The sequence below is a fragment of the Cetorhinus maximus genome, chromosome 13 (genome assembly GCF_964194155.1).
Source record: "Cetorhinus maximus chromosome 13, sCetMax3.hap1.1, whole genome shotgun sequence".
NCBI lineage: Eukaryota > Metazoa > Chordata > Chondrichthyes > Lamniformes > Cetorhinidae > Cetorhinus > Cetorhinus maximus.
In genome coordinates, this window is record NC_135891.1 from 62,917,034 (window position 1) to 62,934,797 (window position 17,764).

The 17,764-nt window shown below is 44.2% G+C and overlaps 1 protein-coding gene across 1 annotated transcript in view; it reads left to right on the forward strand.

The window, feature by feature from the left end:
* ddx27 (DEAD (Asp-Glu-Ala-Asp) box polypeptide 27) overlaps positions 1–17,764 on the forward strand; it is a 44,195-nt gene that overhangs the window by 11,390 nt on the left and 15,041 nt on the right. The window contains exons 2-9 of the mRNA XM_078555439.1: positions 101–244; positions 829–888; positions 4,229–4,445; positions 4,567–4,616; positions 9,931–10,017; positions 12,061–12,166; positions 14,349–14,522; positions 16,473–16,623. Coding sequence (XP_078411565.1) covers positions 101–244; positions 829–888; positions 4,229–4,445; positions 4,567–4,616; positions 9,931–10,017; positions 12,061–12,166; positions 14,349–14,522; positions 16,473–16,623 — 989 coding nt within the window. The remainder of the gene's footprint in view (positions 1–100; positions 245–828; positions 889–4,228; positions 4,446–4,566; positions 4,617–9,930; positions 10,018–12,060; positions 12,167–14,348; positions 14,523–16,472; positions 16,624–17,764) is intronic.

Below are 17,764 nucleotides of genomic sequence, written 5' to 3' on the forward strand. Positions count from 1 at the left end.
TGTTCTGTTTTATGCTGTCTGTGAATAAATAGTGAATGGACTGTTCTTGTTGCACATCACATTTCTTTGATCTGTGAGACTGTTCTATTTGTTTGTTTAGGAACCGCCTGTCACCTTACTGAAGCAAAAGAAGTTGAGGAATAAGTGTGTGGACTTCAGTGAAGACTTTCTGTTCACTGAGAAGGATGGGGAATATGATGACAACTGGATGATGGCAGATGTCCTGAGCCAATTGAAAAAGAATGTGAGGATCTGTAACCCTGCCTGACTACAGGCTGTATTCGCCCTAACATTCTTGGAAGAAACACCATATTGCTGTTAATGTTGCAGTGTTACACTGCTCCTGCCCAGAAATGCTGCCAGTCATACTGTGAGAGCAGGTGTTCAATAGTTATTGCAATCACAGTGAATAGACCGACTTGGAAGCATTCTTTCTGTTTGCTTCTCTGCTAAGTTAAGAGTAGTTTGGGATTAAAGTGTGCTGGTGGATATCTAAAGTATGTGTGTTGATGAGTGTGCGTATATGCCCCATAACACCGGGCTCTTTTTTGGAATAGTCCGTTGGATTATTAGGTCTCTGTCAGTGCCCTTGTTGACAGTTTGACAGGAGATGACCAGGAATTTTCAGCACGCTGAGTGGGTTCTTTACTCTCTTGACTCTTGTTGAGTGCCAACACACCAAGTGGGTTAGGATGATGGGTGTTGCCTGTGCACCTAAACTTGGCAACTTGTATTTGGAAGCCAGGGCCTGTGTTTTACTGCTGTCCCAGAAAATTTAAAACTGTGTTCTTGAAACAGTGTTAACCTAATTTTTCTGCTCAATTCTAGAGAGCACCAACAACCTTGGATGAAAAGATAGACAAAGTGCGAAAGAAAAGAAAAAAAGAGGTCAGTTGTTGTCAACATTTTTGTAAAGAATTGAGTGCCTGAATGTTCAGGTGTGAGAAGCTCAGTTGGACAAAGACCTCCCACAAGCTAAATTTTCCCTCCATTTTTCCTTCCTTCCCCTTCCATATCCGTAACTAATAAAAGTCTTGTGCTGCTGATTTTTGCTGGGGGATGGTTTCACTGGGACCAGCAGTCCTTCAGTATCTGTCCAAGTGGATGTTTATCATGTGAAAACTTAGATATGAAGGAGGAGTGGAGGGTTCGGAATTTGAAGCTGCCCCTTTCCACATAGGTGCATGATCCAGGGGTGACTTGATAATAGTCAGCATTGGGAACATTGGTAGATTTTCCTCCTCCCTTCCTATTCCAGTAACACCCCTACTGTTACCTTGGTGGAGACCAATGCACTGAGCACGGACTAAGGATTGAAGCCAAGTCCTTGGCCACAATGAGCAGTTCAATTAGTGTGGAGCAGAGACCAGGGAGGTTGAAAATCTAGTACAAAAGTTAGTGTAAATGGAAGCTGAAAGTCACAGCGGGACATTGATAGTTTAAGTGTCTGGGCAAACTGGCAGATGGAGTTCAATAAGGTTTGGACCTAAGAGAAATAGATAGAAGTATTTTCTACATAGTGAGAAGTTAGGAACTGTAGAGGATATGAAAGATTTAGGAGTCTATTTTTTTTCATTCAAATCTAGTGAATCTTCATTTTTAGCACAAAGAATAGCTTCTGAATAATTTTATTAGATAATTGTCCCCACTATTTTGCCAGATAATAAAGAGGGAAAAATTAGAATATGAGAAAATTAACAGGAATTATGAAAAACAGACAGTAAAAGCTTCTACAAGTATATAAAAAGAAAAAGAGTAGCTAAAATGTTTGTTCTAAGAGGATGATGTTAGGGAATTAATAATGGGGAGCAAGGAAATGGCATAGATTTTGAACAAATACTTTGTATCTGTCTTCACAGTAGAAGACACAAAAAGCATCCTGAAAATAGAAAATCAAGAGGCAAAAGGGAGGGGGGAACTTAAAACAATCACAATTATCAGAGAAGAAACACTAGGAAAACTAATGGAACATAAAGTCCACTGGATCTGATGGTCTGCATCCTCGAATCTTAAAAGAAGTGGTGCAGAGATAGTGGACGCATTGATTGTAATCTTCTAAAATTCCCTAGATCCCGGAAAGGCTCCAAGCGTAACACCCATATTCAAGGAAGGAGGGAGACAAAGCAGGAAACAAAGGCCAGTTAGCCTAACATCTGTCATTGGGAAATGCTAGAATCCATTATTAAAGGGGTAGTAGTAGGACATTAAAAAAATTATAATACAATCAGGAAAAGTCAACATGGTTTTGTGAAAGGGCAGTTGTATTTGACAAATTTATTTGAGCTCTTTAAGGATGTAACCACCAGAGTGAATAATGGGGTACCAGTAAGTGTAATGTATTTGGATTTCAAAAAGGCATTCAATAAGGAACCACATAAAAGTTACTACACAAGATGAAAGGTCTTGATGTTGGGAGCAATGTATTAGCAAGGATTGAGAATTGGCTAACTAACAAAAAACAGAGAGTTGGGATAAATGGGTCATTTTCAACTTGGCAAATGGTAACTAGTGGAGTGCCACAGGGATCAGTGCTAGGGTCTCAATTTATTTATGATCCCTATTAATGACTTGGATGAAGGGACTGACTGTATTGTAGCCAAATTTGCTGATGATACAAAAATAGGTAGGAAAGTAAGTTGTGAGGAGGATACAGAGAGTCTGCAAGGTGATACATAAGTGAGTGGCAAAAATTTGGCACATGGAATCTAATGTGCGAAAATATGAGGTTGTCCACTTTGGCAGAGAAATTGAAAAGCAGAATATTATTTAAATGGAGCAAGACTGCAGAATGCTGCATTATGGAGAGACCTTGTACGTGATTCACAAAATGTTAACATATAATTAGGATATCAAATTAAGTTTTGCCCTTTATTGCAAGGGGGGTTGGAATGTAAAGTAGGGAAGCCTTGCTACAACTATAAAGGGCATTGGTGAGACTACACTTAGAATATTGTGTGCAGTTTTGATCCCCTTACTTTAGGAGGGATATAGTAGCATTGGAAGCAGTACAGAGAGATTCACTGTTCCTGGGAGGAAGCAGTTGTCTTATGAGGCAAGGTTGAGCCTGATTCATTGGAGTTTAGAAGAATGAGAGGTGACCTTATTGAAACATATCCTGATGGGGCTTGACAGGGTGGATGCTGAGAGGATGTTTCCCCTCGTGAGAGAATCAAGAACTAGGGGACACAGTTTAAAAATAAGGAGTCTCAGTTGAAGATGAAGACAAGAGGAATATCTTCTCTCAGAGGGTTGTTAGTCTTTGAACTTCTGTCCCCCAGAGAGTAATGGTGGCTGGGTCAGTAAATACATTCAAGGCTGAGTACGACAGAATTTTGATCAACAAAGGAGTCAAAGATTGTGCAGGGCAAGGAGGGATATGGAAGTGAGACCACAAGCAATCAGCCATGGCTCCCCCTGCCCCCGTGCCATCACCCCCCCCCCCCCCCCCCTCTCTCTCTCTCTCTCTCTCTCTCTCTCTCTCTCTCTCTCTCTCTCTCTCTCTCTCTCTCTCTCTCTCTCTCTCTCTCTCTCTCTCTCTTTCTCTCTCTCTCTCCTGCAGGGAGTCAGTTAAAAAAAAGTTCTTATTTGTTGGATAAATTTGTTAAGAGCTTTTAGGCCTAATGTATTTTCCTTGTTCTTAAAGGCTGTTAGACTTCAGACTGGTTTTCTGTGCTCCCATTTCCTCAAAGTGTCAGCTTCTTTCTAGGTTATGTTTCCATGGATGCCAGTCTAAGTGGCCATAGTTCCAGCGTGGACTTTCAGAATGGGCATCCCCAGGTAAACTGCAGAGGACCAGATTCTGCAGTCAGCTTAAAACCAAAAGCACACATCTGCAAAGTTCCCTGGATAGCAATCAGGAGTGTGAGCCCTATCCAACTTCAGCCACCCTCCACCTGCCCCACGAAACCAAGCATCAGAACATTTATACCCCACCTTGAGCTCAGCACAAACCAAGATAAAAGCTGAACTTTCTAGGCTAGTTCCATACTAGATATTCTTCCTGAACAATTTGCAGAGCATGAAAATAGAAGGATCTTTCAGCAGAAGTTATGGTTTTTATTTTTGACTTTTGCCAATGGCACCAGAAATGGATGTTGGTTGGGGAGGAGAAATGTTCCTTGAAAGGGAGCTGCTGGGAGAGGGAAAGTGAGAAGGGATAGTAAAAATCTGAGAGGAGGAACAACAGGTATCAGTCTTTGCTTTTGGTTTAAATGTTTCTCATTTCTAGGAGAAATCTACAAAAGAAGCAAAGAGGATAAAGACTGATTCTACTGAGGACACTGTGTCCAAACCTGATACAATAAAGGAAGATGAAGAACCAGATGAGGTGGAGGTTGAAGGTGAGGCTGATGAATCTGATGGAGAAAAAGAGCCAGAAGATGAGGAAGATGATGAGTCAATAGCCGAATTTTCCTCAGCAGATGAGGATATTTTACAGAAAGCAGGTAATAGCACCGTCTGATCTTGAATTTATTGACATTGTTTTTTTTGTGGTAATACTGTACAGCTTGTTTCCATCTCTTTGTTGATTGTTCAGAGACTGACTTAATGCTGATTATTTCACAGACACACTGAAATTAAAGGGGAAGAAGAGAAAGAAGAAAGTTCCTGGGAATGTAAGTGTTCCCAGTGTTTTGTCTACTACTGTAGTTAGGGCTAACGAGGATGATTGTATTGCTAAGGCAAGAGTTTAACTGTCTGGGGGATGCGGGGATAGTGGAGGGAGGGCAGTGGCCAGCAGCAGATGACTGTTCATGAAACTTAGCTGAGGCTGAGGTGTTTTTCTTGTTTGTCGTTCTTAATTTTGGAACCCCACAACTGAGTGGAGAATATTCAGAGAGTGACTGCAATAGAGGTGCACTATCGGAATGGAAAAGCAACTGGAAGGATGAGTGGAAAGAAGGGGAAACAGAGTGACATGTAAAGGAGATGCTATGGGGAGTTGGATGGGTGGAGAAAAGTTTTTTTTTATTTATTCACAGGATGTGAGCTTCGCTGGCTGGTTCAACATTTATTGCCTATCCATAGTTGCCCTTGAGAAGGTGGTGGTGAGCTGCCTTCTCGGACTGCTGCAATCCATGTGGTGTAGGTACACCCACAGTGCTGTTAGGAAGAGAGTTCCAGGATTTTGACCCAGTGAAAGTGAATAAACGGTGATATATCTCCAAGTCAGGATGGTGAGTGACTTGGAGGGGAACTTCCAGGTGGTGGTGTTCCCATCTATCTGCTGCCTTTGTCCTTCTAGGTGGTAGTGGTCATGGGTTTGGAAGGTGCTGTCTAAGGAGCCTTGGTGAATTCCTGCAGTGCATCTTGTAGATGGTACACACTGCTGCTACTGTCCGTCATTGATGGAGGGAGTGAATGTTTGTGGATGTGGTGCCAGTCAAGTGGTCTGCTTTGCCCTGGACGCTGTCCAGCTTGTTCAGTGGGAGCTGCACTCATCCAGGCAAGTGGGGAGTATTCCATTACACTCCTGACTTGTGCCTTGTAGATGGTGGACAGACTTTGGGAGTCAGGAGGGGAGTTACTCGTCGCTCGATTGCTGGACTCTGACCTGTTCATGTAGCCACAGTATTCATATGGCGAGTCCAGTTCAGTTTCTGGTCAATGGTAACCCCCAGGATGTTGATAGTGGGGGATTCAGTGATGGTAATGCCATTGAACATCAAGGGGCGATGGTTGGATTCTCTCTTGTTGGGGATGGTCATTGCCTGGCACTTGTGTGGCGCGAATGTTACTTGCGACTTGTCAGCCCAAGCCTGGATTTTGTCCAGGTCTTGCTACATGTGGACATGGACTGCTTCAGTATCTGAGGAGTTGCAAATGGTGCTGAACATTGTGCAATCATCAGCGAGGATCCCCACTTCTGACCTTATGATGGAAGGAAGGTCATTGATGAAGCAGTTGAAGATGGTTGGGCTGAGGACACTACCCTGAGGAACACCTGCAGTGAAGTCCTGGGGCTGAGATGACTGACCTCCAACAACCACAATCATCTTCCTTTGTATTGGGTATGACTCCAGCCAGCGGAGAGTTTTCCCCCTGATTCCCATTGACTCCAGTTTTGCTCGGGCTCCTTGATGCTACACTCGGTCAAACGCTGCCTTGATGTCAAGGGCAGTCACTCTCACCTCACCTCGGGAGTTCAGCTCTTTTGTCCATGTTTGAACCAAGGCTGTAACGAGGTCAGGAGCTGAGTGGCCCTGGCAGAACCCAAACTGGGCATCAGTGAGCAGGTTATTACTAAGCAAGTGCCGCTTGATAGCACTGTTGATGACCCCTTCCATTACTTTACTGATGATGGAGAGTAGACTGATGGGGTGGTAATTGGCCGAGTTGGATTTGTCCTGCTTTTTCCACATAGCCGGGTAGATGCCAGTGTTGTAGCTGTACGTGAACAGCTTGGCTAGGGGCACAGCAAGTTCTGCAGCACAAGCCTTCAATACTATTGCCGGAATACTGTCAGGGCCCATAGCCTTTGCAGTATCCAGTGCCTTCAGTCATTTCTTGGTATCACGTGGAGTAAATCGAATTGGCTGAAGACTGGCATCTATGGTGCTGGGGACCTCCGGAGGAGGCTGAGATGGATCATCCACTCGGCACTTCTGGCTGAAGATTGTTGCAAATGCTTCAGCCTTATCTTTTGCACTGCTGTGCTGGGCTCCTCCATCATTGAGGATGGGGATATTTGTGGAGTCGCCTCCTCCACTGAGTTGCTTAATTGTCCACCACCATTCATGGCTGGTTGTAGCAGGACTGCAGAGCTTAGACCTGATCCGTTGGTTGTGGGATCGCTTAGCTCTCTCTACCACATGCTGCTTATGCTGTTTGGCACGAAAATAGCTCTGTGTTTATAGCTTCACCAGGTTGACACCTCAATTTTAAGTATGCCTGGTGCTGCTCCTAGCATGCCGTCCTGCACTCTTCATTGAACCAGGGTTGATCCCCTGGCTTGATGGTAATGGTAGAGTCGGGGGGGGGGGATATGCCGGGCCATGAGGTTACAGATTGTGTTTGAGTACAATTCTGCTGCTGCTGATGGCCCACAGGGACTCATGGATGCCAAGTCTTGAGTTGCTAGATCTGTTTGAAATCTATCCCATTTAGCATGATGGTAGTGCCACACAACGCGATGGAGGGTATCCTCAATGTGAAGGCGGGACTTCGTCTCCACAAGGACTGTGTAGTGGGCACTCCTACCGATACCGTCATGGACAGATGCATCTGCGGCAGGCAGGTTGGTGAGGATGAGGTCAAGTATGTTTTTCCCTCTTGTTGGTTCCTTCACCACCTGCCGCAGACCCAGTCTAGCAGCTATGTCATTTAGGACTCGGCCAGCTTGGTGGTGGACACTGAAGTCCCCTACCCAGAGTACATTCTGCGGCCTTGCCACCCTCAGTGCTTCCTCCAAGTAGTGCTCAACACGGAGGAGCACTGATTCATCGGCTGAAGGAGGGCCGTATGTGGTAATCAGCGGGAGGTTTCCTTGCCCATGCTTGACCTGATGCCATGAGACTTCATGGATTCCGGAGTCGATGTTGAGGACTCCCAGGGCAACTCCCTCCCGACAGTATACCACTGTGCTGCCACCTCTGCTGGGTCTGTCTTTACCCAGGGATGGTGATAGTGTAGTCTGGGACATTATCTGTAAGCTATGATTCTGAGAGGATGACTATGTCAGGCTTGAGTAGTCTGTGAGACAGCTCTCCCAATTTTGGCACTAGCCTCGGATGTTAGTAAGGAAGACTTTGCAGGGCTGACAGGGCTGTGATTGCTGTTGTCGTTTCCAGTGTCTAGGTTGATGCCGGTGGTCTGTCTGGTTTCATTTCTTTTTTGTGACTTTGTAGTAGTTTGTTACAACTGAGTGGCTTACTAGGCCATTTCAGAGGGCATCAAGAGTCAACCACATTGCTGTGGGTCTAGAATCACATGTAGGGTGACAGATTTCCTTCTCTAAAGGACATTAGTGAACCAGAACAAACGACAATGGTTTCAGGGTAATCATTAGACTTTTAATTCCAGATTTTTATTCAATTCAAATTCCACCATCTGCCATGGTGGGATTTGAACCCGGGTCCCCAGAGCATTGCCCTTGGTCTCTGGATTACTAATCCAACGACAATATCACTACGCCATCGCCTCCCCCTAGTAAGGGAGAACGAATGAGACGAGGCTGGGATAGAATGCCGTGGGAAGGATCTTCACCTAGAAATGAGGAGTGGGTGATCCATTTTGGCCTCCTCCTGAGATGCCTAAAATCGCAGATGCCTGTCCTCAGCCAGTTCGATTCATTCCACCTGACATCAAGAAACAGCTGAAGGCACGGGTTGCTGCAGCAGCAATGGGCCCTGACAGCATCCCGCAATAGCACTGAAGACTTGTGCTCCAGAACTAGCCGTACCCCTAGCCAAGCTGTTCCAATACAGCTACTACACTGGCATCTGCCCAGCAGTGTGGAAAATTGTCCATGTATGTCCTGTCCACAAAAAGCAGGGTAAACCCATCAGTCTACTTTCAACCATGATGGAAGGGGTCGTCAACAGTGCTATCAAGTGGTACTTAATTAGTATTAACCTGCTCACTGACGCACAGTTTAGGTTCTGCTCGGGTCACTCAACTCCTGAGCTCATTACAGCCTTGGTCCAAACATGAACAAAAGAGCTGAACTCAAGAGGTGAGGTGAGAGTGACTGCCCTTGACATCAAGGCCACATTTGACCGAGTGTGGCATCAATGGGCCCGAGCAAAACTGAAGTCAATGGGAATCAGGGGGAAAGCTTTCTGCTTGTTGGAGTCATACCCAACACAAAGGTTGTGCTTGTTGGAGCTCAGTCATCTCAGTCCTAGGACATCCCTGCAGGAGTTCCTCAAGGTAGTGTCCTAGGCCCAACCATTTTCAGCTGCTTCATCAATGACCTTCCATCATAAAGTCAGGAGTGGGGATGTTCGCTGATGATTGCACAACATTCAGCACCATTCACGACTCCTCAGATACTGAAGCAGTCCATGCCCATATGCAGCAAGACCTGGACAACATTCAGGCTGATAAGTAACATTTGCACCACACAAGTGCCAGACAATGACCATCTCCAACAAGAGAGAATCTCCATCACCTCTTGACATTCAATGGCATCATCATCACTGAATCCCTTACCTTCAACATCCAGCGGGGTTACCATTGACCAGAAACTGAACTGGACTAGCCATATAAATACTGTGGCTACAAGAGCAGGTCAGAATTGGGAATTCTGTGGTGAGTAACTCACCTCCTGACTCCCCAAAGCCTGTCCACCATCTACAGTGCACAAGTCAGGAGTTTGATGGAATACTCTGCACTTGCCTGGATGAGTGCAGCTCCAAGAACACTCAAGAAACTGAGCACCATCCAGGACAAAGCAGCCCACTTGATTGGCACCCCACCAACAAACATTTACTCCCTCCACCACTGACACACAGTACCATCAGTGTGCACCATCTACAAGATGCACTGCAGAAATTCACCAAGGCTCCTTCGACAGCACCTTCCAAACCCGTGAGCTTTACTACCTAGAAGGACAAGGGCAGCAGATGCATAGGAACGCCACCATTTGCAAGTTTCCCTCCAAGCTACTCACCACCCTGACTTGAAACTATATCGTTGTTCCTTCACTGTCGATGGGTCAGAATCCTGAAACTCCGTCCCGAACAGCACTGTGGGTGTACCTACAAGGACTGCAGCGGTTCAAGAAGGTGGCTCATCACCACCTTCTCAAGGGCAATTAGTGATGGGCAATAAATGAAATTGGAAGATTGAAAGGGTATTGGGATGGAGTTTGACTGAATGGAGAGATGATTGAAAGGATTATTAAATGGGGGAAGGATGAAGGACAGGAAGCTACTTTTGGAGCTTGTTGGCTCCCGGATTCTCACTGTTGTTTGTGCTACCATCCAGGATTCAAGTGTGTTCTTCGAGGATGCCCCTCAGTTTGACGACAGCCTAACGTTCCAGGATATGAATCTCTCTCGACCACTTTTAAAGGTATAGCATGTCACTTGAGAGATGTAGCCGTCATCATGTCTTACTGTTACTGTTACCCATTATTTGTCTGGGAGGTGCTTTGCTTTCTGGGTAGGATGCATTTCCATTTACAGTTTACTGTGTGTTACTTCCTGCTTGTAACTTGTGGAACCTGTTAGGAATGTGGTGATGTGCACATATTCCTCTTGGCTATTTTTTGTGAAGAATTGGCCTCTTCTGGAAAGTGTGGCCTTGGCATGAGACAGCTTCAGAAACTGATCTCGCATCACAAAATATGAATTAAAAACATACATTGTTTCAAAATATGTTTTCTCCTCCTCAGTAATCTCCTGTCTTGAAGGCACTGACACTTGCAGGCGTAAAACTCCAATATCACCCATGACTCTTTTGCTCCTTACCAAATGGTCATTGCTCATATGAATGCCCAGGCAATGAGTGTCACTAGTTTGACTGCCTGTTGAATCAGAGCTAAGCTGAATCCTGCCCTCACCTGACAGGTGAATTTTTTTAACAGAAGAATCTGGGTGGGATAGGAATCTGGCTAATTTTCCCTCCCTAGCCTGCATGCATGGAACAAGTCTTCAGTAGGACAGACTGGTAAAATGGGCAGACACATGGCAGGTGAAATGCAATGCGATAAAAGTGAAGTGATGCATTTTGGAAGGAAGAATAAAGAGAGGCACTATAAATTAAATGGAACTGTTTTAAAGGAACAGAAAGACCAGGCAGTTTACATAAAACCTTTTGAAGGTGGCAAGACAAGTTGATAAGGCATAGAAACATGTTATTGGCTTTATAAATAGAGGTACAGAGTACAAGAGCAAGGACACCATGCTAAACCTTTATAAATCACTGATTAGGCCTCAGTTTGAATCTTGCCTGCAAATCTGGGCATCACGTTCTAGAAAGGACATCAGGGCCTTAGAGAAGGTGCAGAGAAGATTTACTACAATGCTAATCAGAGATGAGCGGTTTCAATTAACTGGTGAGATTAGAGAAACTCAGATTGCTCTCCTTAGAGTAGGGAAGGTTAAGGGGAAATTCAACAGAGATGTTCAAAATTATTTTGGGTTTTGATAGAGAAGATAGGGAGGAACTGTTTCCCCGGCAGGAGGGTCTGTAACCAGAGCGCACAGATTTAAGCTAATTGGCAAAAGAACACGAGAGAACCTGATTTTTTTCTTTATGCAACAATTTATTATGACCTGGAATTCACTGCCTATAGGTTTGTGGAAACAGATTCAATAGTAACTTTCAAAAGGGAATTGGATATATACTGGAAAAGGCAAACAATTGCAGAACTATGGGGAAAGAGCAGGAACTAATTTGAATAGCTCTTTCAAAGAGCCAGCAGAGGTCCGATGGGTTGAATGGCCTCCTTCTGTGCTGTAAGATTCTATGAAGAAGTTGAGAAAGAGCAAGGAAACATAGGTAGGCAATGTCAAGAGTAACTTGTCACAAAGAGATAGAGATGACTGAAACAGACGAGCTTGTTCGGAACCAACAACAATAGAGTGAATTAGTTTGGCCCCATTGGTGCTGCTCAGCTGATAGATGGGAATTTAGTATAGTGGTAGCCCAGGAAGTGAGTACAGACATTTCTCACACTCCACTGGTTGAGATCAGTAACTTGTGGATTGAATCTGGATTTTGATTTTGTAGGACTTCCACACTTGGAAGTGTACTTATTTGATTGGGCTATTGGAGAAACAAATACTTTTTTTTAATAACATGATTACAGTAGACTAATTTTCAATGCTAACATGTCTTTAGTTTTCCAGAAATCTTGGGTGTGTGGTACACTCTTTCTGTTCACTTTGATATAATGCAGTTTTATGACGTCCCAGTAACAGAGAAACTACATAGTTTACGAAATGCACTTACGTAGGCTGTATTGTACATGCATTTTAATAATCCCAATAGAATTCATTATTGGAATTGTACTGTTTAATCGAGTGGTGATTGAGACAGTGCCCACCTATGATACTGCTGGAGTCCAAAGCTTTGACTCTTTCTAACCATTGCTCCTCTTTGATTGTTTAGGCAATCACTGCAGTGGGCTTCAAACAACCAACTCCCATTCAGAAAGCATGTATTCCTTTAGGTCTACTCGGCAGAGACCTGTGTGCATGTGCCGCTACTGGAACAGGTAGGTTTTGCTTTAGTGCCTCACTTGGTCATCCCCTGGTATATAATGTCTGCACAAGGAATGTGTTCTTGTGGATATGTTGTTGTGCCCATTATTTCCTGTACCTGAGCCATTTTATTGTTACAGTGATATCACTAGTATTTGAGCTCTGTATGTATTCCTGAGATTTCACCCAGCATTACTTAAACCTGGGCTATCCACATTTTTATGCTATTGATGCGTTACATCTTTGCTCATAGCATGTAAATTGTGCAGTTATGCCAGGATCTAAGATGGGACAACATAATGTGTGGCATCTTTGTGCGATGATGCTGTTAGGGTGTGGTGCTCCTAGAGGAAAGGTGTGTGCTGTTGCTATGTTAATATTATTAGTGATACTGGGAGCTCTGCTCTGAATTTTCCAGTCCGTGCATTACAGCCCACATTGGTCAACTTGGTTTGTTCCTCAATTTCTCTCCACCTCTTCTTTGGAGGGTGGTTATTCCATGGCACTGGCCATTGTTCAGGTGAGCTTTGAGCACACAGGTTGCTGGCACCACAACAGAGTTTAGATCCTTTCCACCCTTAATGTCACCATTAGCACATCCTTTAGCTAATATCACCTCCGTCAACACCCCTTTGTCCTTTTGTCTATGACATCTTTGGCAATCTCTCCTTTGCCTCCACCTATCACTGGCCCTCTATCCAGCTCCACCTGTCCACCCCCCTCTAACAGCTTATATTTCATCTCATTTCTATTTTTCTTTAGTTCCGATGAAGAGTCATACAGACTCGAAACGTAAACTCTGTCTTCCTCTCCACAGATGCTGTCAGACCTGCTGAGTTTTTCCAGCTATTTTTGTTTTTGTTTTAGATCCTTACCTTGCCCTATATCTCAAACAAGCACTATTCAACAGAAGTCACAGGCTAGTGGTGAACTCTGATTTTGCTCTTCCGCCTTCCCAGAACCCCACACCCATCCCACATCCCTTCTTTACCTGCAGGAGAACTGAGGCCCCTCTTATCCCTGCCAAGATCATCTAACACATCACAGACTGAGTGTGGAAGCTAGCTGTATCTAGGTCTGTATGGCCAGTTGTGACAGAATCAAGTAAATGTCTTTGGGGATATTAACCCAGATTCAGAGAAGATTCATTTGACTGCTTCCTGGGATGAAAGGGTTATGTTATGAGGAAAGGTTGAGCAGCTTGGGCCTATACCCATTAGAATTTAGAAAATTGAGAGTGATTTTATTGAAGCATATAAGTTCCTGAGGAGACTTGACAGGGTGGATGCTGAGATATGTTTCCCTTTGTGGGGAGCCTAGAACTTGGAGACACTGTTTAGAAATTAGGGGTCTCCCATTTAACACAGAGATGAAAAGAACTTTTTCCTCTCAGAGGGTTGTTAGTCTGTGTAATTCTCTTGGCCAGAGAGCAGTGGAGGCTGGGTCATTGAATATTTTTAAGGCTGAATTAAGTAGATTTTTGATCGACAAGGGAGTCGAGGGTTATGGGGACAGACAGGAAAGTGGTGTTGAGTCCGCAATCAAATCAGCCATGGTTTTATTGAATGGCAGAGCAGGCTTGAGGGGCCGAATGACCTACCCCACTTGTAATTCTTGTGTTCTTGAGTTAGCCACGAAGTAACTGACAAGCTGAGAGATCCAGAATTTCACCACTAGTTACCTGCTTTACAGATGTATGAAAGGAGCAATGGTATCAGCTTATAGTTAGTGATGGAGGCAGTTACAACCTTGAGGTCTTGTGATGTCAGCATTACATTTAGATTAAAAACAAGTAACCTGAGTCCTGTGCATCACAGAAGGAGCTTAGAGGCTGAACTTTAACCTGCTGCATGTTGGGGAAAATGGCAAGGGAGAGATCAGATATAACTGCAAACAGTATTGGGTCTTTGGACCACACTTGAGGCTACAATCCTCTCCTCATGAAATACCTGCAGCAATCATAAGGCTGGGTGAGGGTATCCTGTGGAATATATTTTGTGTTAAATGTAGCTGAGTCCATTTACATTTGGTTTTAAACATATTTTAAGCAAGAATATTTTATTTAGACCCTTGAGAAGAAACAGTTCAACAAGTTCACATGTTGCCAATCATCTATTTTACTTAAAGCTAAAGATAAAACTCTTGCAAGTCTCTGATTTTTTTCCCTTTTTTTTTTCTCCATCCACTGCTCCATAGGTAAAACTGCTGCCTTCATGCTACCAGTCCTGGAACGCCTGATCTATAAGCCGCGACAAACTCCCATTACTAGGGTGTTGGTTCTAGTTCCAACTCGTGAACTTGGCATCCAAGTGCACTCTGTCTCCAGACAATTGGCGCAGTTCACATCCATCACCCTCTGTCTTGCTGTTGGTAAGTTTGGACTGTGCATCTATGTATCTTTATTTATCCATTCATGGGATGTGGGTGTCCCTGGCTAGGCCAGCATTTATTACTTATCCCTAATTGCCCTTGAGAAGGTGGTGGTGGGCTGTCTTCTTGAGCCGCTGCAGTCCATTTGGTGTAGGTACACCCACAGTGCTGTTAGGGCAAGAGTTCCAGGATTTTGACCCAACGACAGTGAAGAAACGACGATATATTTCCAAGTTAGGATGGTGAGTGGCTTGGAGAGGATTTTCCAGATGGTGGTGTTCCCATGTATTTGTTGCCCTTGTCCTTCTAGATTGTAGTGGTCATAGGCTTGGAAGACGCTTTCTTAAGGAGTCTTGGTGAATTCCTGCAGTGCATCTTGTAGATGGTACACACTGCCTCCATTGTGCGCCGGTGGTGGGGGGAATGAATGTTTGTGAATGGGGCGCCAATCAAGCAGGCTGCTTTGTCCTGAAAAATGTCAAACTTCTTGAGTATTGTTGGAGCTGCACTCATCCAGGCAAGTGGAGAGTATTCCATCACACTCCTGACTTGTGCCTTGTAGATGTTGGACAGGCTTTGGGGAGTCAGGAGGTGAGTTATTCACCTCAGGATTCCCAGCCTCTGACCTGCTCTTGTAGCCACAGCATTTATATGGCTAGTCCAGCTTGGTTTCTGGTCAATGGTAACCCCCAGGGTTACATGTATACCCATCTGTGGTTCCTTAGGCAATGTGGTTGACTCTTAACTGCTCTCTGCAATGATCCAGCAAGCCACTCAGTTCAAGGGCAGTTAGGGATGGGCAACAAATGCTGGCCTTGCCAGTGACACCCGCATCCCACAAAAGAACAAAAAAAGAATGTGTACTTTAAGGTTTCATATCTGTGGCTACTTTTGGATACACATTTATAAGGGAAAAAAAAGTGCCCCTTTTTTTGTTGGCAGTCAGAGCAGGAGCAGGCATAGCATATAGTCAGACTTCATCTTTTCCGAGCTCTGCTAAGGAAGGGCATATTGATCAAAATCTGTGACGTCTCCCAGCAGAGGGAAAAGAAAATCGGCATCAGGTGGCTCTCTACGGAGACTCTGGTGTCATTGGCATGACTTACAAGTCTGTCCAAGCAGAGAAAGAGAGGATAAAAATAGAGGGAAACTTTACCCTAACACCCTATTCAAAGAAAATACAGTTATCTCATAAGATTTTACAGTGTTTGTAGAATTATAAAATACTGGAGGATAGTGTCAGGGTTGGCACATTTGCGTAAGGTATGGTTAGCAATATAGAATATTTTAATGTAAATATTCTTCAAGTAAATTTAAAAGATTATGCCCTTACTACATTTTTGCTTTTAATACAGAAATTCTACTGCAGCCGTCAAATTTCATTTTGCAATAGATCCTAGATAACAGCACATGATGGAAGGATTCTATAGTGGGATCTATGCTCCATGGGATACAAGGCAGTATAGAGGGTCTGGCTTTATTTTCTTGTATTAGTACACAATGACCTCTCAGTTTGCAATGCTTGGGACCCAGTGATTTCTCGATTTTGGAATTTTCTGGATTATAGAATGGCGTTAGAATGCCTAACCACAAGTTTGTGAACCCAGAAAAAACCATAGTTATAAATATTTACCTGTAACATAAAACCATAAATCACAATGAAACATTATAAGACAGTAATATAAACTGTTTTACTTATCCAAATACTGTATCTTCCATGTTTCCACTCCCAAAGTTCCATACTAAAATGATGTTTAGGGTCTGCTCAAAAATAATTTCAGATAACTGATGTTTCTGCACAATTGACTGGGGAGATTACAGTGTAATTGTCTCCCAACAGTAAGAAAGAGGAATAAAGATAATGTAAGGTAGATAGGATGGGATGCTGTACTGTTGCCCTTTCATAGGAAAGCTTTAGATACCTATCTGAAATGTCCTGTTTGCTTTCAGGTGGACTGGATGTAAAAACCCAGGAGGCATCTCTGAGAGCGGGACCCGATGTTCTCATTGCCACCCCTGGCCGACTGATTGATCACCTTCACAATTGTCCATCCTTTGACCTCAGCAGCATTGAGGTCCTTATTCTGGATGAAGCAGACAGGTGAGAAGGGACAAAGCAGCCTTGTCCATGGTTAAAGAGGTAGGAGGGAAGGGGCGGCACTGTGTCTCAGATGGGTAAAGCTGAGGAGAGAATTGTCCCATAATGTCAGCGATTATGTGAATTCCAAATTTCTGTTTCAACTACACCAAACAACTGTTAATATCCTTTAGAAATCAAAAGTCTTAACAAAGCAAAACTTTAAAGCAAGTGGAGCAATTTATTTTGGATGTACAGCTCCCATTACTTACCCCATCCCTATTTGTGCCTGGTCATCACCAGAAAGGGCAAATGGCACTGACTATTTGTCACTCTCTCTTCAGATTCTTTCCTCTTGCCGAGGGTTGGACGCAGTGTTGCACCACTCACTTCTTCTGTAAGCAACAGCACTTTTGCGACTAGGGATTTTTGCTGACTATGGGATGATACTCAGTAAGGTACCAATTTTTTCCAAGATGACCGGCCACATGCCTGCTTCATCAAGAGAGTGCCCTGGATGTGTCACACATCTTGCTGGTGGCCACCTTCTGAGTCGTCCTCTTGCTAGGATCATCTTCCTCTTTCGTCATTCCAAACTTCATGCACTTAAGAGGGGTGACGTCCCGTATCTACACCAAACAATGCTGATGATACCCTCACTTAGTTTAGCTCGTCAGCTGAGGTGAGATGCCAGGGAATGCCCACTAGTGTGCGCTACCAGCTGCTGGGAGGCATAGTGAGAGCTGGGGAACACCAATAATCCTTACTCACGTTCAAAACCAGAATGTGTGGCTGATGGTGACTCGGCATACTAGCCCTGTCACACTAATCCCTGTTTCCGTTTGTCAAAGTTGCTTACATGCATCATTGCCCATGGGGCTTAGCAATATTCCTTACACATAGCAAAGTGGTGGAATTGGCGTTATTTTTCGGAGCTCACCATCAGGGTCTGTTAAATGTTAACTGGCTATCGCATAGAGCAAGCAAACAGTGTCCACATGAATTGGTCAGCATTTCTTTTTTCCATTTTCGCCTCTTCCTGTATGAGATGTGGATTTATGTGCGCCCGCAGCCCCTGGCACTTTGGCAAAGTGGCCATTTGCCACATACGAGCATGGACCTTGCAAACTGGCAACCGTGAGGAGACATCACAACCGAGCTCAAC